The sequence below is a fragment of the Mercurialis annua genome, linkage group LG1-X, assembly GCF_937616625.2.
Source record: "Mercurialis annua linkage group LG1-X, ddMerAnnu1.2, whole genome shotgun sequence".
Taxonomy (NCBI): domain Eukaryota; kingdom Viridiplantae; phylum Streptophyta; class Magnoliopsida; order Malpighiales; family Euphorbiaceae; genus Mercurialis; species Mercurialis annua.
Window position 1 is genome coordinate 47,662,407 of NC_065570.1, and position 27,806 is coordinate 47,690,212.

General features: G+C 32.3%; 4 protein-coding genes and 1 non-coding gene across 5 annotated transcripts; 2 read left to right on the plus strand and 3 right to left on the minus strand.

Annotated features, from left to right (window-relative positions):
- Window positions 1-3,248: 3,248 nt before the first annotated feature.
- LOC126665904 (uncharacterized) lies at window positions 3,249-6,389 on the plus strand. The gene is made up of 3 exons (XM_050358840.2): window positions 3,249-3,638; window positions 5,032-5,268; window positions 5,945-6,389. Exons 1-3 carry the CDS (start codon window positions 3,369-3,371, stop codon window positions 6,203-6,205), a joined length of 768 nt encoding a protein of 255 aa, XP_050214797.1. The 5' UTR covers window positions 3,249-3,368; the 3' UTR covers window positions 6,206-6,389.
- On the plus strand, window positions 4,173-4,257 carry LOC126666409 (small nucleolar RNA snoR109). Its single transcript, XR_007637910.1, has one exon. It is a non-coding gene; the product is annotated as a small nucleolar RNA snoR109 (small nucleolar RNA).
- A 1,062-nt stretch (window positions 6,390-7,451) lies between the features above and the next one.
- On the minus strand, window positions 7,452-9,946 carry LOC126672205 (signal recognition particle 14 kDa protein). Its single transcript, XM_050366151.2, has 4 exons — window positions 9,840-9,946; window positions 9,571-9,664; window positions 9,359-9,468; window positions 7,452-7,891 (listed from the first exon to the last, which is right to left on the minus strand). The coding sequence occupies exons 1-4, from the start codon at window positions 9,840-9,842 to the stop codon at window positions 7,736-7,738; spliced, it is 363 nt and encodes a 120-aa protein (XP_050222108.1). The 5' UTR covers window positions 9,843-9,946; the 3' UTR covers window positions 7,452-7,735.
- A 1,340-nt stretch (window positions 9,947-11,286) lies between these two features.
- Window positions 11,287-13,992, minus strand: LOC126654456 (elongation factor 1-gamma-like). The gene is made up of 8 exons (XM_050348318.2): window positions 13,887-13,992; window positions 13,739-13,783; window positions 13,420-13,569; window positions 13,273-13,333; window positions 13,140-13,192; window positions 12,946-13,047; window positions 12,040-12,550; window positions 11,287-11,896 (listed from the first exon to the last, which is right to left on the minus strand). The coding sequence occupies exons 2-8, from the start codon at window positions 13,745-13,747 to the stop codon at window positions 11,517-11,519; spliced, it is 1,266 nt and encodes a 421-aa protein (XP_050204275.1). The 5' UTR covers window positions 13,748-13,783; window positions 13,887-13,992; the 3' UTR covers window positions 11,287-11,516.
- A 9,897-nt stretch (window positions 13,993-23,889) lies between these two features.
- Window positions 23,890-26,779, minus strand: LOC126654466 (uncharacterized). The gene is made up of 8 exons (XM_050348330.2): window positions 26,670-26,779; window positions 26,477-26,571; window positions 26,357-26,403; window positions 26,174-26,265; window positions 25,965-26,073; window positions 25,825-25,838; window positions 25,145-25,246; window positions 23,890-24,310 (listed from the first exon to the last, which is right to left on the minus strand). Exons 1-8 carry the CDS (start codon window positions 26,712-26,714, stop codon window positions 24,188-24,190), a joined length of 627 nt encoding a protein of 208 aa, XP_050204287.1. The 5' UTR covers window positions 26,715-26,779; the 3' UTR covers window positions 23,890-24,187.
- Window positions 26,780-27,806: the final 1,027 nt, after the last annotated feature.

Below are 27,806 nucleotides of genomic sequence, written 5' to 3' on the forward strand. Positions count from 1 at the left end.
TCATCAAAATGGGAATTGATGACTCCCCATCTCCAAAGGAGTCACCAAAATGCATTTTGGTGACTCCCTCACACTCTCTTTCATCAAAAATGGTGAAGGAATTTTTCCTTCACCATTTCACTTTTTGAATATAATAATGTGGTTAATTTACATTTTGGTACATATAATTTGTTTGTAGTTGTATTTAATTAATTACTTACTTTTTAAATAATTTAACGAAACAATGATATAAAAATATTACATAAATAATTTTATAAAAAAATAACATAAAAATCTTACATGAATAATTTTACAAGACAATTAAGAAAATATTACATAATTAATTTTATGAGACAATAATATAAAAACATTACATAGATAATTTTACGAGACAATAATATAAAAACATTACATAGACAAAAATTGTACTTTTTTTACATTGAATGGATTTACCTTGTCATTATGAGGATTGATTTATGTTTTCGTTAATTTTAGTTTTTATGTTGTGTTAATTTAAATAAATTAATATAATGTTTATTTTAGTCTTTTTATTATGTTAATTTAAATAAATTAATGTAATGTTCATTTTAAATAATTTTAATATAAATTAAATTTTATAAGATATTCATAATTAAAAAAATTAATAGCAATTTATTTTTTTAAAATATAAATAATACTATAATTTGGATAAATATGAGCATAAATAAGTTTGTAGGCGTAATTGGTAAAAAGTGTATAAAATGTTAAGAATTAAAAATAATTATTTTATTAAAAAGTAAAAAAGTATGTTTTTTGGTGAAGAATTTGGTGATGACTATTGGAGTAAATTTGGTGAAAATTCACCAAATTGAAAAATGGTGAGGGAAAAATGGTGACTCCCCTTGGAGATGCCCTAATTGACTTGAAGATTTATTTTTTTCGTGTGTATCAATCAAAATTTCACGAAGTTTCGAATTTTGTTGGTCTTAAAACTGATACTAAAAACAAACGCCATTAATAGTCTATAATGATTAAATAAAAAACAAATGTTGAGATCGTAGCATAACCTTTAATTTTCATAAATAGACCAATCCAATAAGCATATATCACAAGTGTACTACCCAATCTCACTTTATTGCCAAATAATTCATAAAACTCATACTTTTATATACTGAGATAGCAGACATGTGCATTTAGAGAACATGTTGTACATTCATTATTGTTCTAACTGTCTCCTTATACCTTGACTGAACTAATACTAAAATTTTGCATATATTGACTGTTGCACATAACTACACTCCACTATCAACTCAGTTGTAGTCGAAAAATCAATTAAAATTAGCACATATGTGATATGAATAACCTGAATATGCATAAATTTTATAATTAAAAATATTTTGCCTATGTACAAACAAATTGACTCGTAATGACGTCATTACAAATTATAAACATTGTAATCCATTTTATATTTAAGATTGCTATTTATTCAAACAAAATCTTTTCACCAATAAACCGTCCACCTAGCTGGCATGTCAATAAAAAGATGGAGTTAAACTAACTTGGCAGCATCCACCTAAATAAACTAAACCATAGGATGATTCAATATATTATAATCAAAATCAAAACCCAACTTTTAGATCATATATTTTTATAAATTGTACATATATCTAAAAATAATTAATATTTTCTAATTAATTTTAATTAAAATTATTATTAATTAAATTAAACAAAATCCTAATAAGTTTATTTTGTAATTAAAACTATTATTAATTAAATTAAAAAATCTGAAATTTAAAACACACACAAGTTTTTCCACCTCCACCTTTAAACGCTTCGGCTGCCACCGCCACTACCATCTCTACCGCCAGCCGCCGACCCAAACAAAGAGTCTATGTCTGGGGACATCAGACAAAATCTTTGTCTTGGTTGGAAAACCAGACGAAGAGCTTTGTCTGGGGACGAAACCCAGACGATGATCTTTTTATCTAGGCTAGCGGTAGCGGCGGTGAGCGGTAGAGGTGGTGGCGGCAATTGAAAGCAGAGTTGGAAAAATTTAGGTTGTTTATTAAATTCAGATTTATTTTGCTTTATTTTTTTAATAAAATTCAAAACTAATTATAAAATAAATTTATTATGATTTTATTTAATTAAAATAATTATAATTTAAAATTAGTTCTAATTAGTGTTAATTAAGATTGATTAAAAAATATTTATTATCTTTATATATGTGGCGGCTGCGGGAGTAAATGATGGCAGAATCTAAAATTTCGGAATAAGTTTTATCTCGGGACAAATATAAAGTTTTGCGATAAAAAAGATTTAATTAAATTAATTAAAATTATTAATTAGTTTTAATAAATTTAAAAATACTAATTAATTTAATGAAATTTAAAACAAGATCAAATAAATTTATGAGTTAATTCACATTTTTTAAGTGGACTATTAAATACCGCCCTAAATTACTATGTACCGCCCTTTTTTTTTACCGAAATATTCTTTTACTTTTTCCTAATTCTAAACTTACATTCTAGTCCTCTCGACTCATATTCAAACACGAATACACTTATTTTTTTTTATAAAAAATACACTTATATTATTTTTAAGTATACTTATATTGGTTTTTATATTAATTTTCTTATCAAAAAAATACACTTATATTATTTTTATATTAATTTTTTTTATCAAAAAATATACTTATATTATTTTTAAATATATATATATATATATATATATTATTTTATATTTTAATTTTTTATAAAATAATACACTTATAAAAACGTATATTATTTTTAAGTATATATATATATATATATATATATTATTTTTATATTAATTTTTTTATCAAAAAAATACACTTATATTATTTTTGAGTACATATATATTATTTTTTATATTAAATTTTATTCAAAAAAATACACTTATATTATTTTTAAGTACATATATATTATTGTTTATATTTAATTTTTATAAAAAAGAGCACTTATATTAGTTTTAACTGTAAATTATAGGCAATTCCTTTTAATTCTTTAAAAAAAAATTATTATTTTTTCAAAAAAATCCACGTGAACATTTTTCGAAATACGTCTAGTATGGTGCGATGGGAGGACATCTCTCGCACCTTACGAGACGTTTTCCGAGTACTTCCATGTGAATTTCTTTAATTAAAAAAAAAAACAAAAGGGCTAAAAAAGCGAGCAGTACCTAGTAATTTAGGAGCGGGTATTTAGCAACACCCCTTTTTTTAAAAAAATACAAATAAAATTTTATGATGCCACACTATTAGTTTAGGGAAGTTTTAACAACCCTAATTTATCTGGATCCTTCTTCTCTTCTTCTTCTCCATATTTCTTATCTCCTTTCTCCATTTTCAATCATCGCACTTCTCTCTCTATTTCATGAGCTGATTTTTAATGGCGAACTGTCTTCGTACTGGTCCTCCATCGAGGCCTTCCCTTTCCGTTTCAAAAGGCTCCATATCGCCCCAACAATCGCCAACGGGTATAATATGCAGAGTACCCGTTTGTGTTAACGGTAATTTTTCTAAAAGGCCAGTAAGACTTGTTGCCAATGGCTCAGTTTGTGGAGTTAGATTGGAACAAAAAAAATACGCAAGGAATTACCAGCAAGGCAAGGTTGTCTGCTTGTTTGGTGGCAAAGATAAGTCTGAGGGAAACAAGGAGGTAATATTAAAAGCAAATTGAAATTATTATGATGATTAGGCCCTAATTATTTGTTTTATTACTATGCATTTAACGTAATTATGATGATTATGTGTGGTTTTCTATTGGTAGTCATAATTTGAATTACAAGTTTGTGACTGTAAGTAGTATGGGAATTTTGAAGGCTTCAAATAATCTCTATGTATGTTGTTGTTCACGAGGAGCTAGGTAGCACAGACGCCGAAACAATGTTAATTTAAGGTTTCTTTTGTAAAAAATGAAGTTTCGTGTCTGAAATGTTAAGTATTCAAAACGTTCCCGAAAAGGGACACCTTGAATCAATGAAGTGTCCGTGCTACCTAGACGAGGAGCAAGAGGTGAAGTGGTGGCTCCCCTCCTCTAGTTTCTATCTGTTTGATTTTTGTTATGTATGTTTTTGTTTTCATAGATAGATGCATAGCTGTTGTTTTGAAATAAAAAATAAATATTGATTGTTGGCTACATTGTACCAAGAGAAGGCATTAAAGCACTGGCCTTTTTCTTGATTTGCCAAAACGGCTGTAGCCATATTAGATAGAAGCTTACTGGCCGGTAGTTGCTCCCTTAATCAACATATCTGCTTACCGAGCTCCTTACATTTTGATCTCTTCTTTTTTAATGTTTTTAAAAAATAGTAATAAAATTGTGTGTATAGAGAAGGGATTGAGTAGGGTTGGGAAGTTTGTGGTCTTTTGTTTTTTTGGTATTGGTGCTGTTATGATTTACATGACGAGGTTTGTTTTTATAATTATCTTAACATTGCAAATCCTGTAGTTCGAGTTGGGTATAATTTTGAATAATTTCAGTTTCCTTCAATTGCAAGTTTAGCAATTCAAAGTTGAGATATTTGTACTGCAGCTTAAAATTGTTGAAACTTAAAATTGCTAAATTGATGTGGTTTGCTGAATTATTTTAGAGGGTATTTTTAACGAGTTATTAAATGATGTATGAAACTTAATATATGTTGTCAATGGGTTTCTTAATTCCATTTAAATGAGTGGAAATGAATTAGTATGTATGTTAATACTTGTAGTTTGTATTGCTATATTATGTGTTTATATGATTTTGAACAACAGATTAGTTGATTCTGTGGATCTTTGTAATGCTAAAATTTTCCTCTGCCAACATATATTTTTTTGTGAAGAGCTGCTATGGCGTGCTTAAATTTTCATTTGCTTTTTTGTTTAGATTCATGTATTTTTGAAAATTGTTTTAAGAAAAGAGTGGTTTATAGTGTTTTTCCGGTTGAGGCTTGTAGCATGTGCCTATGATTGAAAATATTCTGAACATTAAGGGTCATATGCCTTGAAGTCTTGGAAAATATTCTAAATTGCATTTGTGTTTCTCACTGATAAATTGTATCTTTGAAAATCAGCCATCGTGGTCTTTTGAGAAAGTAATGCAAAATTTCAAGGGACAATCGGTGGAAGATGTTCTAAATCAGCAGATTAAAAAACAAGAATTTTATGATGGAGGCAGTGGGAAAATTCCACCTCGTGATGGCGGTGGCAGCGGTGGGGATGGCTCTGGGGGATCTGAAGATGGAGGACTTGCAGGAGTTATGGATGAAACTCTTCAAGTAGTTTTAGCTACCATTGGATTCATCTTTCTGGTAATAATATCATTTCTTTCATTCCATAATATCATCTTTTTGCATGTTTTGGCATGTTGAATAGCCTATGATCCCCAAATACATTGCATATTATATGGAATGTTTTTTGATTTTTGAGAAATGGTTAGCAAGAAAGGCTTATGAAAACTTCATTTGTCTCTTAATCTGGTTTTTTTCGATTTGATCGATTGTGCTGGTTTCTCTGTCATTCAATTTTTTATTTGTTCTTGGTGGAGGAGATGATTTTCATATCAAAATCCCGGTATGCATTGGCTGGTGCCCTGCAGTGATAAGCTAACTTCTATTCAACAGAGAAATGTCACTGTAAAAACGCTACCTTCTATTCAACAGAGAAATGTCACTGTAAAAAGCAGACATCGTTAGAATGTAAAGTTTTAATTTCCATTAATGGCGTTTAGTATAAAATTTAAATGGAAAGTAAAATGGAAGAAAGCATTCAGAATTGGAAATGATACATGTTCTAATCAGGGAAGTTCATTTTTTTTTTGAGGGCTTGTTAGTTTCTTCACTATTCTGGAAACAGTACTTAATTCCTTCTCTTAATTGCACTGTTTGTATTTTCTATTGTCAAAGTTTTATTCAGTGGCGCTGTATCATCTGGATATGTTGATTTTCTTGCATGCAGTGTGATAATAATTTGATGCATTTAATGCAGTATGTTTACATTATCAATGGTGAGGAGTTGACTCGTCTAGCGAAAGACTACATCAAGTATCTATTAAAAGGTAGTCAGAGTGTCCGATTAAGGAGAGCAATGAACAAGTGGAAAAAGTTCTACCAGCAACTTACAGAGGTAGAGTTGGTTGATAAGTTTTGGCTGGAAAAGGCAATCGTCAACACCCCAACTGTGTATAACAGCCCTTCAAAGTATCGACAAATCATTAAGACTTTGCAACAATCAGTTGCTGATGAGTAAGCTGTTTCTGAAATAGTTTTTCAGTGGAAAATTATGGTGTCGTATTGTTGGTTTGGGGGAGCAGTTTTGTATAGCATTTAAAATATGAAGTTGGGAGCAGAGTTTAGATTGTTGTGGGCAATATGAAATAATGATTCTTGTAGTTCATAGTTTGCAGCTAATTCATTAATCTTTTTAGTATTTATGATCCAAAGCGTCAAAACCAGTTGATTCTTTCATTAAAAGGTTTTTCTGCTTTTATTCTAATTTCTACTCCAGTTTCCGACGAGCATTGCATTTGAACCGTTTTCCACGCATTAAAATCATTCTTTGAAGCTTTTAATTTCTCTGTTTTCATATTAGTTTTTGCTGTTTTGAGCTTCACTGCATGTCTAAGAATTATATTTCTCTACGCAATCTTTACTTAACTCCTAAATTCTACCTCCAATTACTGTGAAACAAGCTACTATTGTAAAAATCGATGAATACACCAACTATCATTAAGACAAGCAAGTGAAGGGTGAAATTAGTCCCTCCGTTTCAATAATTGTACATTTATTTGTCCTAAAATTCTTGCTCATTTCTAATAAATAATAATCCTTATAATTAATTTTTTTATATTATTTTTATTTAAAATCCACTAATGAACTAATATGTATTACTACCTTTTAAAATATATAGCAAAACGGAAGGGTATAATAGAAACAACTTCATAAATTAATTGTGTTTTCTTGATAATGAGAAAGTTCATAACTCTATTAAAATAGAAAGAGTATTAGATTAATCATTAATGAGATTGACAAGAATAAAATACTTACAACAAAGGTTCATTTCACTCTTCTAATATGAAATAAAAAATAAATAAAAATCATTGTTTTGGATAAAAATAAATCCAGATGCGCAGGCTGATCGAAAATTGAGAAATGGTGAAATCTTTTAATCTTTATCCCAATTAGAGAAGCAATCCATGTTAGTTGATTCAAGTTACAATAAATATTGTAATCACTTTTATCTTGTAAAATCATCACAAACTAATTATTAAAAAAATTGCTTGTTCAGATATGAAATAAAACAATTGAATTGAGAAATAGCAAAATATTTAAAGTTACACCATTGTGCAAATTTTCCTTTCCTACATTGCTAGGTATCATAAAGTTTAAGACACTGACCACAATCTTAAATACTTACCAGGCATTCTCAAAAAAAAAAAAAAATACTTACCAGGCAACTCGGAGAGGAACACAAGATCAATATAAGTAACAAAAAATTGTCGACAGCATCCAAGATCAATATAAGTAAATCAATATAAACCTGGCAACAAGATATTAACAATTTCTTACTAACAAAAATTTCTCATGTAAATTTTCAACCATATTGAGAAATGTCAGACAAAAATCCATCCTTCATCTCAGTAAATTCCCAACATCAAAAAGATTCTGGTACTTGCTGGATAAAAGACTCAAAAACCTCTCATATCTTTAGACTAGGGGTGTAAATGACAGCATTTCCAAATTCCAATTTACAAAGAGGCTTCAAAAAAATTTACTTGGTTCAGGCTCTCTTTGGTTTCTTTGAGCCGACTTCCTTTTTATCCGCCCCAACTGCTTTTTTCTTGTCCTTCCGCTCCCTCTTCTTCAAAGCCGTCATGTGGGCCTTGAGAATGGTCGCGTAAGAAGCTTGAAAGCGCTGGTGATCCTTTGCCCCAACCTGATGAACAAAACATGGCAAAACCTTCAACCAATGTTGGAAAAATATGTATAAAGAAAATATGGGTTATAACTTTTGGATGGGGTGGTATTTTGAGTGTAAAATTGACAATCTGATTTTTGTTTTTGGATATTGGCTCACTAAATAATAGATTCTTAAAATTTTATAACACACAAAAACCAAATTCGAACACCCTTAGCTGTAATTAAGTCAGTATATTCATTGTATCCTTCAACTGTTCATCTATTCTCTTTCTCCTTCAATGGATGAAAAAAATGAGCAATGTTTATTCATCACCATATCTAAACCGAACACCTTGAATCCGAAATATTATCCTATTATAGCTCCAATATATTGCATCATTTTCAGGTGTTAATTACAGCTTATAAATCATTCCACTCTTCTCTTAACATGTCATTCAACTTTGTCTAAAGCAGCGAAAGCCTTAGCATAGCAACTGAATGGTTAGGAACACAAGAACCCTCAACTAAATCAACAAAGTTGTTTTTTATTCCATATGCATATAAAAAGAACAAAAAGTCTTGCTACCCGTGCCACATCTAAAAGCATGGATAGCATTATGTACTCAATTTAAAAAGAAGTGCAAACAATCACATATATATATATATATATATATATATATATATATATATCCAAACCCATGTAGCAGCATTATAAAATACTACTCCCTCCGTCCCAATAGAGTTGTCCACTTTGCCTTTATCACACAGTTTAAGAAAAACAATTATTGTTTATGGGTTTTGTAAAAAAAATTTAACTTTTCTTGTCATACCCCTATTTAATATTGGGTCTACTTGCAATTTATTTTCAATTTTCTCATTAGTGGATTTTAAAATGGGATAATGTAGGAAAATTGAGTGTAAAAAGGTAGTTACTTTTTGAAAGTGGACAAGAGTTTTGGGACCAAAATATTTCTCAAAGTGGACAACTCTATTGGGACGGAGGGAGTATAAAACTTGAGAATGATTGAACATTAGAACTCAAAACATATATTATTATCTGAAGAGTGAAGACGGATAAAAAAATCGTTAAATAAAATGTATTAGACAAATACTTTAATTCTAAGTTCCTAACAACTCAAGTAGAGAATACATTAAATAGCATTAATGGTGCTACTGGGATGTATCAACGCATTAACATATAAATTGAGGATCACAACAAAAAAAGACATTTGAGAAAAAGAAACCTTCTTAAGATCCATGATCACTTTGTCACAAAAAAAGAACAATCAAGCAACACCGGCATCTAACTTACAGCTAAAACAATCAACAGTTTCCGGACATATAAAATCTAAAACTGAAACTTTCCTATGTAGCCATGCTAATGTACATAAATCACACTTTGACTCAAGCAATATCATATCAATGCATTACAAAGCTCAATCACTAATTCACTAGTTAGTGTAGAAAAACAAAAAACAAGCGAACAAATTAAATAGGCGCATACCGAAGTAGAGATAGTCTTCTTGCCATTAGTAGCACGAATCAGACACCGGTACTCAATAGGTTGGCCATGCGTGTTCATCTTATTCCTCTGCACCTTAGACTTCAATGATGCTAAAAAAGTCCAAAAAACAAATCATAAACAAACAACAGAATCAGATAAATCATAAATTCATTACTGAAATGAAAACCCAACAAAATAAAGAGCATACTCACATCGTTTAAGAGTGACCCAAACAGAGCCTAACTCAGTACTTTGTTCAAACATGGTTGTTAGTTCGTTAAGAAACGGGTCTGCTTGCAATAAAACCTATCAAACAACAAAAACCCGCAATTAACTAAAACGAACTCAAACCCTAAATTGCAACCATGTATCTCAATTTTTCTTTCTTTCCCAATTTAACGATCTAAATATGAACAGAAAATTTAAAAAAAAATCGCATATAAATAAATTAAATCCAATTAAGAAAAAGAGATTGAATTACCATGATGCAGAACTGAATTGAATTGAATTGAATTGTGTTTGGTTTCTTTTGATTTTCTCTGATACTAATTGGGAAGCAACTGAATGAGAAACATTAAAATAATAAACTAATAGAACTGGACCGGGCTTATCATTGATCTACTACACTCTGCTTGTAGCTGATCATAGCCGAGAGTATCTAATTTTATTTTATTTTACTACATTTACAAAATTTTGAGTCAATTTATTTTTATTTTTCTTCCATTTACTATAGGCTTAATCATCCAAATATGTCTATCTTTTCGATTCTTTTTTCATTTATGATTCTAATTTTAAAATTGTCAATTTTAGCATATCTTTTTATTTTTAGTTTCAATTATAATCATTAGCTCATATTAAAATGGAAAAAAAGTTTTAAATATGCCGTTCCATCACGAATTCTAACATGGATGTAAGTTTGAATTTTTTCCTCTCCAATTTAATCAAATGACTATAATTGAAATTGAAAAATGGATTAAAGTTGACGATTTTGAAAGTTTAGTATAAATGAAAAAAATCGAAAAATGTGAAATATATTTGATCTCTATTATATGAAATTATTTACAAGCCTTCAAATATTATTTGAAATTGTTTCATATTGTCTATCTAAATTAAACGACAATTACAATTTTTTAAATTTAATCAATGCATTGAGTGTTAACATATCATACTCATATCAAGTTCAAGTTCAAATGAAGTCAAAAAAAAAATGTTCAAGTTCAAATAATGCAAATAACATTGTAGTTCAAAACCACAATAACAATAAAATAGCATAAAAAGAGTTTCATTTTTATATTAGAGACATTGAAACTCAAATTTAACTAATCATATATTTTGGAACTGCATAAAATAAATTTTTTGTTTAGAAATTTAATGTAATATCGTAAAGAAAAGGTAAATTTCATATAAAATCATCACTTTTATACATTTTTTTATTTTAATCATATTCTTAAAAAAGTGTTAAATAAAATCACCACATTTCATTGCTTACAAGCTGAACTTAAAAAGTTATATCAATGTGTTGCTTCTGGCCGATTTACACTTGTTGAAAAAGTAATTGCGTAAAATAAATTTCCAAAATTAACCCATAAAAAGAGAAGAAAGACAAGTCAGATTGCAATTCCATTAAGAATTAAGAACTACAAAAAAAATTTAAATAAAAGGAACAACTTATGCATCTAAGGATTTAAACCCAAGAAAAGGGTTTTAACGGCTATTTCCATTTACTACTATTCCAATGTTCTTCTTTGCTCTAACTGTAATAGTCAATGGCTTTTCTGTACACTCTTATCAGTTATCAACTAGCAGTTACAGAAAAGCCGCTCAAATGAACATCGTCGTTTTCTTTTCTTTTTGATATTTTTACATTTAAAACGACGTAAAACTAAGCCCTAATCCTTATTGCCTTAGAGTTGATGAACCTACGCATATTTAGCCAAAAATTACTATTACCAAATATTATGGTGACAAACATGTCAATGACCACATAATGGGCATAAAAGCAAAACACCGTAATACTATACAACTCGAATCACAAAATGCTATAACTTTTCTGTCTAAGACAAGAGATTACAAAGCTCACTACCCAATGGGAACAAAAACAAAATTAAAAAGTTAAAGGACACAACAAATATAGATAACTTATGAGAAATTAGTTGCTTCACTTAAAGCACTTGGCATCCAAAAGTGCCTCTCCATCGAAAGGTTCAGCATCTTCAATCATCTGGCTGGCGCGCTCCTTTTGAGCTTCATCGGAGATGTCAACCTTTGTCCAGTTGAACAGCTCCATGTCATAGCACTCATCGATAATAAATTGAGGAACTTCTTGCCCACGGAAAAGCCATAATCCCTTCACCTTGTAAGGAGGATTTGTGCCAATTATAAGCATCTTCCCGAAGGCGTACTTGCGAGCCAAATCCATCCTTTGCAGAAATCCACCTACTTTGTTTAGAGTGACATATGACACAGTATTCTCCTCATCATATTTGTAGTCACAGAACCACAGAGAATATCCCTCGGGGTCATACATATCCCAGAATCCTATAGCACACCAGAAATGGCAAACCATCAAAGATTATGCTTCTACCAGTAATTATACCAAATGCTATGAACTGAGCATGATAAACAACGATCAAGCAAAGCGGAAATGCGGAATACACGAGTCATGAGAAGAAAAAGATTACCTTTAATTGCAACCTCGCGGAAGTTGGTCTTGGTATTAGAGTAAAGCCTCTTCCACTCATCCAGTACCATCTTACTTGGAGGCAGCGAATCAAGAGGATTCTTAGCTTTGGGCTTTGGTGCCTCTACTTCTTCCTCGTCATCTTCTTTAGGCTTTGGTGCCACTTTCTCCTTTTTGGCTTCTTTCTTTGGTTCCTCCTTGGGCTTTGGTTTAGATTCTTTGGCAGGCTTCTTCGCAGACTCAACGGGAGGAACTGATTCAGTCTGCGTAACTTCACCGATAACGTTTTTGAAGTTTGGTTGGTTAACCATTGTCCAAAAGTATCTCTCGACATGGGGGAACTCTGAAGTAAAGCTCTTAATCATGAGATGTTTAAATCCCAAATAAAGGTTGCATGTCATGATTATGTCTGCCAAGGTAATAGAATGCCCAACCAAGAAGGTGTTTGAAGCAAGGTAAGTGTTCAAAGCACCCAATGCTCTCTTCAATGCAGCAATAGTAGCTTCCTCAGCCTTCATTCAGAATGTTCCACAAGTAAGACATCAATTAATGTGAATGTGCCAATTCACATGATAAAATCTCACAATTGCACGAGAAAAACAAGGACAAAATGACGCTTTGGAGTTAATACAAATAAGACTTTAGATAAGAAAGAATTATTATGTTTTAATCCAAAAAGCATATTCAGGAGATTTGAATCACTCCATAGACTCTTCGGTGTCATCCTATGTGAACACATTTTATCTTTCAAGATATGACCTGTATTCATTGTTATTAGTGAATGCAGCAAAACATCATTCACATTATTGATAAGACTTTGATCAAAAAGGGACAAAACGCGAAAAATTAACAAAAAAGAGAAATCTTAGAAATAAGTGCAACGGCAAGAGGCCCAGAGGTAACTCACAGGAGGAAGGTACGGTGCACGACCAATTCTGGGTTTAATCCAAGCTAGAATATTGGCATCAATCTCTGATGATGAAAAATCAATCCATTGCTCAATATGGGCCTAAAGACGCAACCACAAAAGAAACATAAATATGACATAAGAAAGAAGCACATCATTATTCCAACGAGGAGGAGTTTATCTAAAGATCTTACATAATCAATTGAGGAGGAACCATATAGGGGATTGTCATTCTTCAAGCGAGCAACTAGAACAAGAAACAAAAAAGACTAAAGCTTTAATTCAACGACATCCAAAAATATATGAAAAACAACATCGAAATCTCACCATAACGAGCAATAGCATTGCTCTCAAATACAGAGCCGTCTGGGGTCTCCAGGACAGGAACCTAAAATATTAAGAAATGAGTATCAACAATCTAAGAAAAACTAATATAACAAGCGATTCCGAGGTATCCCAAGACAACAAACATACCATGCCAATAGGATTCATCTTCAGAAATTCCGGAGTCTTATTAGAGACGCCCATCTCAAAATTGGCAGCGAGTTCCAGTTTGACAGCAGAGTATTGTGCTGCAATAAGTGCCTTGTAAGCATTTTTGTTATTGTTGTAAGCGTGCAATACCTACGGATCCCATAATCAACAGCAAAAGGGTGAATGCTTTTCGTATGTCAAAATTACCAGGATCAACCAAAGTTTCTAACTTCATTGTAATCACATCAAATTGCAACATCAATTTATAAATCAATGTCAAAAAACGATATTAATAATAATGAATTTAAATCAAACTCACCAGAGCCATAGCTTAGCGCAAAAACGTCAAGCTCCAATTTCAGATCTGAAATCAAAACAAAAGAAAATTACAAATTCAATCTCTTCTTTAATTGATTAGAAATAGATGGATATAGAAAAGATGCTAAATTAAAGCTTTGGGATCGTACTTTTAGGGTTTGGAGCTGAGACAGTGATACAGAGTGACGGAAGCTAATGTAGAAAAGAGGGGAATAAGCTTAAAGTGCATTAGGGTTTTTATATTTGGATAGAAAAGTATTAAGAAAAGCCAAATTTATTTACTTATTTTAAATTTTTATTTATTGGGGTTTATGGGTTTAAAATCGCCACTATTACAAAAATTCCTAAATTTTTTAAAATGTTTTTATAAAAATGAGAGTTGATTTATTTTTGGGATTAATAAACTTTTGGTGTAAATTTTTTTTAAAAAATAACAATATGGTGTCTCAACAAAAATTTATATCAATATGGTGTTTGAACTTGTTAAATAATAATAAATTAGTTGTTTTCGCCAGTTTCGTTTCGGTGGCAGGTAAAAAAGCCTATTAATCACCTGTATATTTCGGCCACGTCATACATCATATCACCTTTTTCTGACATAAACCGGCTGGAACAACTAATTTGTAATTATTTAGCAAGTTCACTTACCGGTTTACTATAAATTTATGTTAAGACACTATATTGTTATTTTTTAAAAAATTCAGATACCAAAAATTTATTAATCCCTTTATTTTATTTATAAAAATATCAAATTGACTTAAAAATATTTATAAAAAACTAAAAATTATTTTACAAAAATATAGTATGTATGTTGTTAGTATAGTTTCAGTATACTAAAACATATGAATCATAGAATTTTAAAATAGCATTTGGTTTAATGTTGGTATAATGTCAGTTACTTTGGGTATATAGCTAATAAATTTTCTATATAGTTTTTTATATATAATTGTAGTATATTGTTAGTTTAATTTTTAAAATACGAAATGGTATAATGTTGGTATAATTTTTATTTAATATTAATAAAATTTTAATGTGTTTTGATGTGTATAAGGTATAATGTTGATATAATTTAGTATACCTTTAGTTTATATATATTATGCACAACAATCTAGTATATTAAAATTATACCAACAATAATATTTCTATAATTATTTTTTTTTTTTGGTATTTTCATAAATATTTTAAGTTAACTGAGTATTTTTATAAATGAAAAAAGTCAACATCTACTTTTATAATTATTTTCATTTTTTAGTAAACAATGTAATTTTCTCTTTAGAATTCGGATCGTCCAGTTAGTCATTATAAGCCCAACAATTAGCCTCCTTTCTAATCTATCTAGAGAAAAAATAACAAATGCACTACATGTGTAAACTTTTCGAACAAAAATATCAGCAAGCTTTTTGGGGGAGGGTGGGGGTCTTTCAAAGGCAACCATCGATGCCTAAGATACTTATTCACAACAATAGATACTAAAAGCTTCGCCGTCTCATATTGAAGCGTTAGAATCAATGACTAAGTTAGATTCATCAAAATCCAAAGGAGAAAAAAACGTCTTCAACTAATGAAAGATAAGCCTTTAAAAGAATTAGAAATGGCGAAATCACGCCTAATCTGGAAAATAATTTCGAACACCAACCACACATATAAGGTACTTTAATGATAGACCACCCTGGTCTACCATTAGCAAAATAAAAATCTCATCGTTATGAGATAAAGAACCAAAATAATTCAGAACATTCATCGAAGGGGCTGCCCCCGAAGTCTACAAGACTCTACAAAGCAAACAAGGACTCGAGCAGTACCAAGGTGAAGCTGTCTAGAAGAAATACCTTATTCACGACATATATCAAAACTGAAAAAAATCTAAAGGAAACCTAAGTTCAGCAAGGAAATGCTCATCAAATAAAACAATCTGCTTAGACGAACCAAAGTAGCAATGCGCCCTAAAAAGGGACTCAAATTTTTCTAACCTCATATCCTACGGAAAAATCATACTTATAATGTATTTAAATATATATTGCTCATCTAAAAGGGTAGAGTTCCCAAGAATCATATAATCCATGGCGATGTCGCGTTTTTCTTTTCCATTAACCATTTTTAGAAATTTCAGAGGAAAAAGAGTAATAAACAACAAAATCTTCAATCCAAAAAATGGCAGATGAAAATCAAGAAATACGAAAAGAAAACGAAGAACATCGGAAACACTGTGAACGAGAAATTTAAAATCACAAGCAACAACAACAAAAATACATGGAGATAAAATATAGCAGATCAAACGTAAGATAAGGAGAAACACAAAAATAAAGAATCTCAAAGAAGAAGAAGAAAAAGATATAATTTAAGTGATTTAGAGAGAGAAAACTAAAAAGAAAATTCTTCTAAACGAAAGACTAAGAAAACGCATGCACAAATCACAATAAAAATAAATTGGCATGTGGCAATCACAATAACAAACATCAAACATCCGTGATCCATCATGAACACACGTCAAATGACAAAGTAAAAAGAGAATATGGAAATATTCGCCGAATAAAGCTAAAAATCAAATAAGACAAAATACCCAAAATTAGTTTACTTGTGCGGGAGCTAATGATGAAAAATCAGTCTCACATAATAATATTATAAACAGGGTTCAGTGGGATTCGCCCGCCAAGGTGGACCTCGGGACTCGCCAAAAAATAATAAGTAAGAGAATCAAGTTCAGGCTAAGGAAGACCGAGTCCTACGAGCTGATCGACTTAAAGTAAAATCCACACAGATTCGCCTAAACAAGCATAAAACTGAATCTCACAGGATTCAGTAATCAGATCCTAATACGAACATTCAAAGATCTAAATAATAAATATAATTCAATACTAATAAAAAAGGAGATTTTGTTAGATAATCTGAAATGAGAACAAAGTATTTAGCCAGAGGCGTGAGAGATGTCACTGCCCTAAAAGTATATTGCTGTATACTCCAGGGTTCAACCAGCTCTTCTGTTATATACAACAAGAGCAGAAGAAGCATGTTTAATATTTGATATATTTCATATCTAATCAATCCAGCAGTTTAAGTTTAAAATATAAAAAATCAAATATTGTGCATAACAGAAAATCGTGTTTAAAGTTTGAACGTGGCTTAACAGAAAATGAAAGTGCAAGCTTAATTAAAACGTGTGTTAAAAGCCAAGTCAAAGTTTGTTCCGAAAATTTAGGTGTTGAGCAAAATTAATTTCTGATAGTGAAATAATGGGCTTCTCACATAAGCCTTTATTTGTTAAATAATAATCAAAAAATAAACCGGGTTGTAAAAAATTTAGTCGAGCCTCGGACAAGCCCACTCGACTTTCATTCCAAATCCCAATCCACAACCTCACTCCGGAGGGGCGGGGGGGGGGGGGGGGAGCCCATTGCTTCCCCTTCCATACATTTATGAGCTTATATTGCATAAACCCTTATAAACTCACAATTGAGACTCTTCACTTTCCATGTGGGATTTAGGTTGTTTTGAAATAACACAAAATGACAAATTAAGAATAAGACAAAACAAAACAAATTTTTACAACAATCCCCCACTTATTTCAAAACAGAAAAACACTTGCTGGATTAATTCTCAAGTTAAATAAAATGCATTAGTTTTGGTGTCTTTTAGACTACGAACCAAAACCTGAAAAGAAAAGTTATAACTCACGGTAAGCTTGGTGAAGTTTTAAACTTCTATGAACCAAGAATTCCATTGTAAGATATAATTCTCAACATTCACATTCTACTTTCCACAAACTGCTACTCAATGCGGTTTTGCGCTAATAGGCCATGTGCGTGCCTGGATTTTCATGAATGCTTTAATGACTTAGCCACAAGTCATATAGGAGCGGCCCCACTCCACACTCATATAGGTGATTTCATCAAGTTTATATAGCAACTAAATATAAACTATCCTTAAGGACTATGAAATCATTAAGAGTTACAAACTCAACCTCACAATAGTTGCTTCTAGCACAACCCACACCATAGGAATGAACTAAATCAAAATTTAGTACTAGCAGGACTAACACATGACTTGTTATTACCCGTATGAACCAAATTCATGGGATCTCCAATCACAGAGGTCGGGTTACCATCACAGTTAATACTCAAATTGGCACAAGTCCCATTCCCCTCAATGTTTCAAGAATCATTTTCCTTCCCAAAGGTTTAGTCAAAGGATCGGCCAAATTCAGCTCTGACTTCACATAGTCAATGGACATAATTCCATCCTTTTACAATTGCTTTACCACATCATGTCTTAGACGAATATGCCTATTCTTACCATTGTAAGTTTTATTCTTCGCAATGGCTATTGCCGCTTGGCAATCACAATGCATAGACACTGAAGGAGTTGGTTTCATTCCCAAAGGAATACTAACTAAGAAGTTTTTCAACCACTCAGCCTCATTGCCAGCTAATTCCAGAGCTACAAACTCGGACTCCATAGTGGACTTGACAATTATCGTTTGCTTAGATGATCTCCAAGCAACCGCACCTCCTCCAAGTGTAAACACATAACCACTAGTGGATTTTGTCTCATCTGAATCAAAGATCCAATTAGCATCACTGTACCCTTCTAGTACAGCGGGAAATCCACTATATAGGATACCATAATTCATGGTTCCTCTCAAGTATTTCATTAGTCTGACAATGCCATTCCAATGATCACGGTTGGGATTATGAGTATATCTACTCAATCTGCACACATCATAAGCTATGTCAGGTCGAGAGAAATTCATCAGATGCATCAGACTCCCAATAACCTGAGCATACTCAGTTTGACCCACAGGATCTCCTCTATTCTTTATTAAGCGAGTGTTAGCATCATAAGGAGTACTCACAGGTGTGACATCAAAATGTCCAAACTTATTAAGAAGTTTCTCAACATAATGTCCTTGTGATAGCATAATACTATCACCATTCCTTATGATTTTAACATCCAAAATCACATTTGCTTCACCCATATCTTTCATATCAAATTGGGAAGCAAGAAAAGCCTTTGTCTCATGTATTATACTAAGGCAAGTACCAAAGATAAGCATGTCATCCACATACAAACAAATAATGACAGACTTACCATCAAGCACTTTAGTATTAAACACATTTATCAGCATCAGTAAAGGAAAACCCATCACTAATTAAGACTTGATCAAATTTCTCATGCCACTGTTTAGGAGGTTGCTTTAAACCATATAATGATTTTAAAAGTTTACAAACTTTATTTTTATTTTTAAAAACAATACAACCCTCAGGTTGGGTCATATAAATTTCTTCTTCTAGCTCACCATTTAAAAACGCAGTTTTAACATCCATTTGATGAATAAAAAGTTTATGAATTGAAGTGAAGGCAATTAAAACTCTAATTGAAGCAATTCTAGTTACAGAGGCAAAAGTGTCAAAATAGTCAATGTTTGGTTTTTGAGAAAAACCTTTTGCAACCAATCTAGCTTTATATTTTTCAATTGAACCATCAGGATTCATTTTTCTTTTAAAAATCCATTTACAGCCAATGGGTTTTGCGCCAGGTGGCAAATCAACTAAAACCCAAGTTTTATTTTCATTAATTGAATCAATTTCAGTTTTAATAGCTTCTTTCCAAAAGACGGACTCAGTAGAAGAAATTGCATCATTATATGTTAAAGGTTCATTATCAATCAGATATGTATAAAAATCATTTCCAAAAGAATTTTCTATTCTTTGTCTCTTGCTCTGTCTCAACTCCTTAGTAGAGTTCACAGTTATATTTTCAGTTTCATTTTCATTTACAGTTGGCATTTGAGAAATTGACTCTTAGTGGATACACATTCTCAAAAAACTCAGTATTTTTAGTTTCAACTATAGTGTTGCAATCAAAAACATCACTTCTCAAAACAAGGAACCTATAAGCAGCACTATGTTCAGCATATCCAATAAACAAGCAATCAGAGGTTTTAAAGCCTATTTTTCTTTTCTTAGGATCAGGCAACATTACTTTAGCTAGACAACCCTACACTTTTAAATATTTCAGGTTAGGTATATGCCCTTTCCACAGTTCATAAGGTGTTTTTCCAGTTTTCTTATAAGGTATTCTATTCTGTAAATGACAGGCAGACAGTATAGCTTCACCCCATAAATTATCACTAGCAGAGGAACTAACTAATAAGGCGTTCATCATTTATTTTAGGGTTCTATTTTTTCTTTCAGCTACGCCATTAGATTCTGGTGAATATGGAGGAGTTACTTCATATATTATTCCTTCTTTTTCACAATATTCATTAAATGCTATATATTCACCACCTCTATCTGATCTAATTCTTTTAATCTTTTTGTTAAGTTGGTTTTCTACTTCAGCCTTATAAATTAGGAACATATCAAATGCTTCATCTTTATTTCTTAATAAATAAACTCTAGCATATCTAGAACAATCATCTATAAATGTCACATAATATTTTTTACCACCTCTAGTCATGGTTTGTTTTAGGTCTCCTAAATCTGTATGAATTAAACTAAGTATTTTAGATTCTCTAACTACAGAGTGGCACGTTTTCTTAGTCGATTTAGTTTCAGCGCATATTTGACATTTGTCTAAGTTCGTTTTATTTAATCCAGTCATTATACCAAGTGTTTGCATTTTCTTAATATAGCTAGCATTCACATGTCCTAGTCTAGCATGCCAAATATCAATTGAATCAATCAAGTAAGCAGAAGAAGGTGCATTTGCCTTTATTATTTCAGCAACATTCAATACAAACAGACCCTGATTACAATAACCCTTTTCCACAAAGACATTATTTTTTGTCATTACAATCTGATCAGACTCAAATGACACCTTAACCCCACCTTTTCCCATTAGTGCAACAAACACTAAATTAGCTCGAATGTTTGGCACGTGAAGAACTTCATTCAATGCCAGTGTCTTTCCTGATGTGAGCTTTAGAAGAACCCTTCCTTTTCCAAGAACAGGGGCTGTTCGAGAATCACCAAGGAACACACATTCTTCTCCATCCCCTACCGGTGTGTAGGAGGTAAAAGCATCTCTGTTTGCACAGATATGCGTGGTAGCACCTAAGTCTACCACCCAGTTTTTCACATCAGCAACCAGATTCACTTCAGAAATGACAGCAGCAACAATATCATCTCCTTCGACCAAATTTGCATTTGGCTTAGGAGGATTGCCATTTCTGACTCTCTTCCTGCATTGAGATGCAATGTGACCTGGCTTTCCACACACAAAACAACTGATATTTTTCTTGAATACAGTGGGGTTAGCAACTTCGGGTTTGTAATCAGTATTGACAACTACAGAGGGTTTTTGGTCATACCTCTTGAAGCTCCCTTTGTTTTGCACCATGTTTGCCCTTGCTGTTAATCCCTTATTTCGAGCAGCTTTGATCTCCTTTCGGTTCGTCTCCTCAATGATGATGTGAGTGATTAGTTCCTGCAAAGTAAGCTGTTTGTGCTTATGTTTCAGATTCTGCTTATAGTCATTCCATGATTGAGGCAGTTTCTCAATCAGAATTCCAGCTACAAATTCCTCCTGCAAAGTAATTGATTCGCCTTTAAGGTCCTCCAGCAGTTTGTGGTACTCATTGATCTAGCAATCATATCCTTGTCCTCAGCCATCTCCCATTTGTAAAAGTTGCCAATTACAAACTTCTCTTTGCCAGCATCCTCAGCAGTTTACTTTGCAGTCATGGATTCCCAAATTTGCTTTGCCTCCTTATATGCACAATAAACATCAAACAATTCATTAGATAAGGTACTGATTATTGTGTGCATGCAAACCTTATTGGCATAAAGCCAAGTTTCGGATTCCTTGACAGCAGTTGGAAGAGGCTTTGGATCAGTGAGAGAAGAAGCCACGCCGTGCATATCAAGAACAGTAAAGATCCGTTCCTGCCAGCGCCTGAAATTTTCACCATCAAAGACTTGAATCTTTGAGATGTCTGGGAAGGGTTTGGCGTAGGGAACAACAGCCAACAAGTTAGGAGTAGGAACAACGACTGTTGGCAGAGGTAGAGCAGTGTTGTCACCATTAGCACCAGTAATACCATCGTTCGCATTCTCAGTGGATATAACAGAAATATACTTTTAAATTGTTAGATAATCTGAAATGAGAACGAAGTATTTAGCCAGAGGCGTGAGAGATGTCACTGCCCTAAAAGTATATTGCTGTATACTCCAGGGTTCAACTAGCTCTTCTGTTATATACAACAGGAGCAGAAGAAGCAGGTTTAATATTTGATATATTTCATATCTAATCAATCCAGCAGTTTAAGTTTAAAATATATAAAATCAAATATTGTGCATAACAGAAAATCGTGTTTAAAGTTTGAACGTGGCTTAACAGAAAATGAGAGTGCAAGCTTAATTAAAACGTGTGCTAAAAGCCAAGTCAAAGTTTGTTCCGAAAATTTAGGTGTTGAGCAAAATTAATTTCTGATAGTGAAATAATGGGCTTCTCACATAAGCCTTTGTTTGTTAAATAATAATCAAAAAATAAACCGGGTTGCAAAAAGTTTAGTCGAACCTCGGACAAGCCCACTCGACTTTCATCCCGAACCCCAACCCACAACCTCACTCCGGAGGGGGGCCCATTGCTTCCCCTTCCACACATTTATGAGCCTATATTGCATAAACCCTTATAAACTCACAATTGAGACTCTTCACTTCCCATGTGGGATTTAGGTTGTCTTGAAATAACACAAAATAACAAATTAAGAATAAGACAAAACAAAACAATTTTTTACAACAGATTAGAAGATTCATATTTTCAAGAAGAACAAGAGACATTCCTATTTGAGAAGTATAATCCTATTTAGGCGATTTATTCCTAAATAGACTCAAATGCCAAATAGGAATTCCTTTTCTAAGGGATTTCACTCTAGAAGTTATTTCTCCATGCTCACTTAAAAAAATTTGGGGTATTTGCCTATATAAAGACTAATTACGAATTTACAACTAATACTCTCTTAAACTCAATACTGACTTAAGTATCAGAGTACTCATCGAACAACCACTGTTCGTTCAGCAGTCTAACATTATTTTACAGGTTGAACACCTGTTAAAAAGTCGGAGCCATCTATTACAGCACTAACTGTCCGAGTTGATTTAATTTAAATATATGCATTTATTAGAAATATTAAACTAAAAAGGTTCAAACATAAACCAAAAGTATTTAGCAGTGTTTTAAAAATCGAACCGGTGGCCAAATCGGTGTGACCACCGGTTTATGGTTCAACCGGTTCAACTGCCGGTTCAACAGGTTGAGTAAAGTTCTGAAAGAAAAATTATAGGCTTTACTTGTCAGGCATTTTTGCTGACAATCCACTTACTCTATATATGTGCATTACTTCTTCTATGCGTCACTATCCATTTAATACTAAAAATATATTTTTACTACTACAAATGTACTTCTTACCATTTATTATCATAATAAATATAGTCAAAACCCTAAGTTTTTGGCGTTTTCCTATGACAAAAACTATTCCTCTACCAACCCTTTCATTTTGCTCTCTCCAGCAAAAAGAAAAACACCATTAATGGCTATATAGATTATGGATTGGGATTCTCTCAAGTTTATTTTGAACTTGAGGGGATCATATTCACGATCTACACCATACATTATAAAATGAACGGTGTAGATCAAAAAAGTATAATTTTAATCAAATTAATCTACACCGTTCATTGTACAATGAACGGTGTAGATCGTGAACATAACCCCCTCAAATTCATTTGAACTTGAGAGAATTCCAATCCATAGATTATATATCTTTCTTTTCTTCATAAACCCATTCTTTTTCACTTCTCAGTTGCTCTTCCACTTCACTCCTAACAACACAAACACCAACCAATTAATTTTATTCTCTTACAAAATCAAATAAGTTGTAATAAAAAATGAAATAAAATTGCAGCTCCAAGATAAAAGAAGCTTGATATGAAGGAACCGATTATATATTCAAGATAATTTATTGAACCGGACGGTTTAACCGGTCTAATCCGGTTTCATGAGTCCCGGTTCTGCCGGTCCAATCCGGTCCAACCGGACCGGATTTCCGGTTCATAGAGGTATTTTAGATCGGCTGGGCTTCCGGTTAGCGGTTCAACCGGTCGGACCGGCCGGTCCGGTTTTTAAAACATGGGTATTTAGCTAATAATTTAAGGCTTAATCACAAAAATACCACTTTTTAGCTCCTATTCAATTGCACCCTGACGTTGCAATTTTGTCAGCTGCACCCAAATTCGCACCTTAGAATTTCAATTCCACCCTCAAGTACTAAACTGATCTAGTAAGAAGCGCCAAGTTTTGTGATATGAGATCACGCCAAAGATTTGTTATACGATATCACGCCCATATTAAGTGTACAATATTCAAAATTTATGCAAATCTTGGGCAGGCTTCTTCGCAGACTTGACGGGAGGAACTAATAGTTTCTCGAAAGTACAGAACTTCAAATCATTATTCATTCATTTGTTTGAATCTGAATTACTGCATCAAAACTGAATTTCTCATCTGGTTCGAACACATCATCAAGATCCTCAAAGCTCTGCTCGACTCTCAAATCTTTACCGACTTTTAAACGTTCCTGCAGAAAGTTAAAAGATCATATATAAAAATATAAAGCTAATGCTGACATTCTCAAGAACATAAAGAAAAAGTGAAGATTCTATATTTTTTGATCATTTAGGAAAAGACAATGCAATGAATCTAAAAGCTGTATAAGTTTCTTCATCAAATTAGATCAGCTTTAGAAATAATTGCATTATTGGTGTTCTAACTCTTTCAAAGCTGTTCCAATATAAAAAAAAAAGCTGTTTCAAAGGTGTCAATTGAGTATTTAAATTATTTTTTACACAAAATCAGTTGGTGAACTTAAAAAGTTATATCGATGTGGTGCTTCTGACCAATTTGCACTCGTTGAAAAAAAAGTAATTGTGTAAAATCAATCTCCAAGGTATCTTATTTGAAACTTTTTAGGTGTGAAATATGATCTATATAGATCAAATTTGAGAATAATTTTTTGTATATTCAACATTATGTCTCGAGACATTTTAAAATTTAATTTTGCGTAGTGAAGCTAACTAAGATATTTTAGAACCTAACTTTATACATCCAGTATTCTTATGAGACTTAATCAGCCACAGGGCTAGCATCATAACGACACAAGTTTTAAAGTTCAGTAACAGGTTCAATAACAGAAATAATTTAGATGCTAAATTGAAAGTTTCACCACTGCAAAGAAAACGGAAGTAACAATAGCATCTTAGCTGGGATATTTATGTTGGGTGGTCATTCATTAAAAGTGAAAATATGAAAACAAGTATAAAATTATAAATCATCATAAAACATAAAAGAGTTGCACCATTTCCAATAAATATCATTTGCACAAGAACACATTCCAGAATCTGCTAAAAGTTACCTTTTCAACATACTCGGCTATAGTAGAGTTTATTACTTTCTTGATCACTTCCTTGTAAACTTTTGAAGGTCCAAGGACTTCTAGCAAGATGTCTCTAGGTATCTACAAGAAATGATAAGTAATCATAACAATTGCAAAAAGCGGTATAATGAACAAAAAAACTAAATGTGAATGCACAATTGCACATAGAAATTTGCCAACTGCAATGACTGCAATTTTATCAAGCTTGTCAAGAATTTACGTTCTTTATCTCTACATAGAGTCCATTAAGAAAGATTAGAATGGATAACACAATATAAGCAACCGTGATCCAATCCCACAACAAGAAAATTAGAGGCTTAAACTCATTTCAGCAGTTTGACATGCAAGATACAAGTGTCATACTGCTTGAAACCACACTCATGGAGATGAAGCACAAATGTAGATACAGAGAGCAGACACCATCAGCAGGAACTGTGTGAGCATATTTGCTAACGTAAGAGTTATGTAACATCATTTTTATATAAATTTAGTCAGGCATAACAGGCTGATTCCAAGGGCCGTGACCATAACAAGAATAACAGGAAATCAAGTGGCAGTCGGTAATTAAGCACACACAAAAAAGAGACTATCAAACAGAAAAAACGTCAATAAGAGGATAAGATTATACGTAATCATAGCTGGGTCAATAAGAAACTTACGTCTGGTGTCTTCCCTGGTAATTCCGCACCCATCAACACAAGCAATGCAATGAATGAAAGTGAATTAAAAAAAGGTTAGCAGTTAGCACTTGATAAGCAGAGGGAAAGGGAAAAGCTTAATAAAGAGTGCTCTAGCTCACCTCCTTTTACTCGTCTAAACCCTGGAATTGGCTGGGCAGCAGCGACCATTTTGTCAAAGACATCGTTAAAAATCGCTCTAGTCCTCACACCAGATACCTCTACACTAATCTGTTCACAAAACTTCCTATTAAAATAAAGTAAACTTCTAAATTAACCTATCATCCGTAAAGACCAGTTTCAGAAATACAACAGCCGGCAGCTCACATACCCTTAATTCTCCAGGTTCCGCGGTAGGTGAAGCCGTTACAGAGAATTCTTCAAACTCACAAGAAGGAGAAGAACAAACTCCGCCAGGTGTGCCTAATTTAAGTACAATACAACAATTAAAATCTGAACAAAAGCAGTAATAAAGAAAATTAACATTTTTCTCAAATTTTGGGGATTTGCAAACCTGATAGTACAGCAGAGACAAGAGGAGTAAAACATCTGTGTGTCTCCCTATTCAGTACAAAAGTGTAAATCCTTTGTCTTGTTCATTGACATAGAAAAGCTGGGAAATGGACAAATTTACCTTAATTTTGCACAATAACCTCGATGATGGACATTTGGGCTTTTGCAAGATTGATTTTGAAATATCAAATCTACTGATTGTTTACGATTTATGAGCTGCCAATATCCAAATTTACCCAAGAAAAAGAAAAGGAACACGCTTATATTTCAATTCCATTAGGAATTAAATAAATATAAGGAACAAAAATACGTACCTTAGGGTTTAAACCCAAGAAAAGGGTTTTAACGGCTATCTCCATTTTTAGGTGCTTCTTCTTGGCTCCTCTCTACTCTTATCAGTTGTCAATTAGCAGTTATAAAAAAAAAATCCAACGTCCATCTTTTTTTGTTTTAACATTCAAACGACGTAAAATCAATCCGTTTTGAATCCTCTGTTATAATAAAAATACGGCACCGTTTCTTAGGATCTTTTTTGCATACATTGGTCTTGTGAAGGAGAGCCGGAGAGGTGGTTATTTCTGTTAGGCAAAAGGTACAAAACAACGCTTATAGTTTCCATGAAAGTATAGATAAGCTTTTAAACTAGGCTTAATCCATCTAAAAGTCCCTGTACTTTACAAGTTTTTTTCTGTAGATTCTTATACTTCATTTTTATATTATCTGGTCACTCTACTTATCTATTTTTGATTTTCAGGTCCTTTTTGAAATTTTTTCGGTCCTTTTGTATGACTGGAAGAAAACAAAAGTATAAGTAAAGGAACTGGAAAAAACTCAAAAAGGACCTGAATTCGAAAATAAGTAAGTAGAGAGACTAGATAATAGAAAAATGAAGTATAAGGACCTATAGAAAAAAAAACGTGTAAAGTACAGGGACCTCTAGATGGTTTGGCGTTTAAACTATTTTTCGATACAATTAAACCCCACTATTTTCAAAGAACAATTAAACCTTTTAGGCTATTTTAAAACTCGAGAAGTTTCCATGCGACACAAATTCCATTTAATAGGTATTTTTGTTTGCAAACATATATATAAATAGTAGAATATAATACCATTTTTACGAACTTTACATGAAAACTAAAAGCCAAACATTTTGGATAAAATGAATTTTCAAGATTACAATTGAACTTGAACTCAGATTTGTTTAGTTATATCATTTGGCTTCTTCTCATTATCAAATGTGGAATTCATTCACATCTCCAACAATTACAATAGCGAAAGAGAAATCAAAACTGAAATTTTAGGTAGAATTATATTACTCCTACCATTATATTATGTCAATTTTCAAGAGAGAAAATCCGATATTGCTAGAGGAAGACAAATAAAGCAGGATGGTGCTTGAATTCATTCGAGATGTGAATAAAACTCATATTGGTGAGGGCAATAGCGCTTCA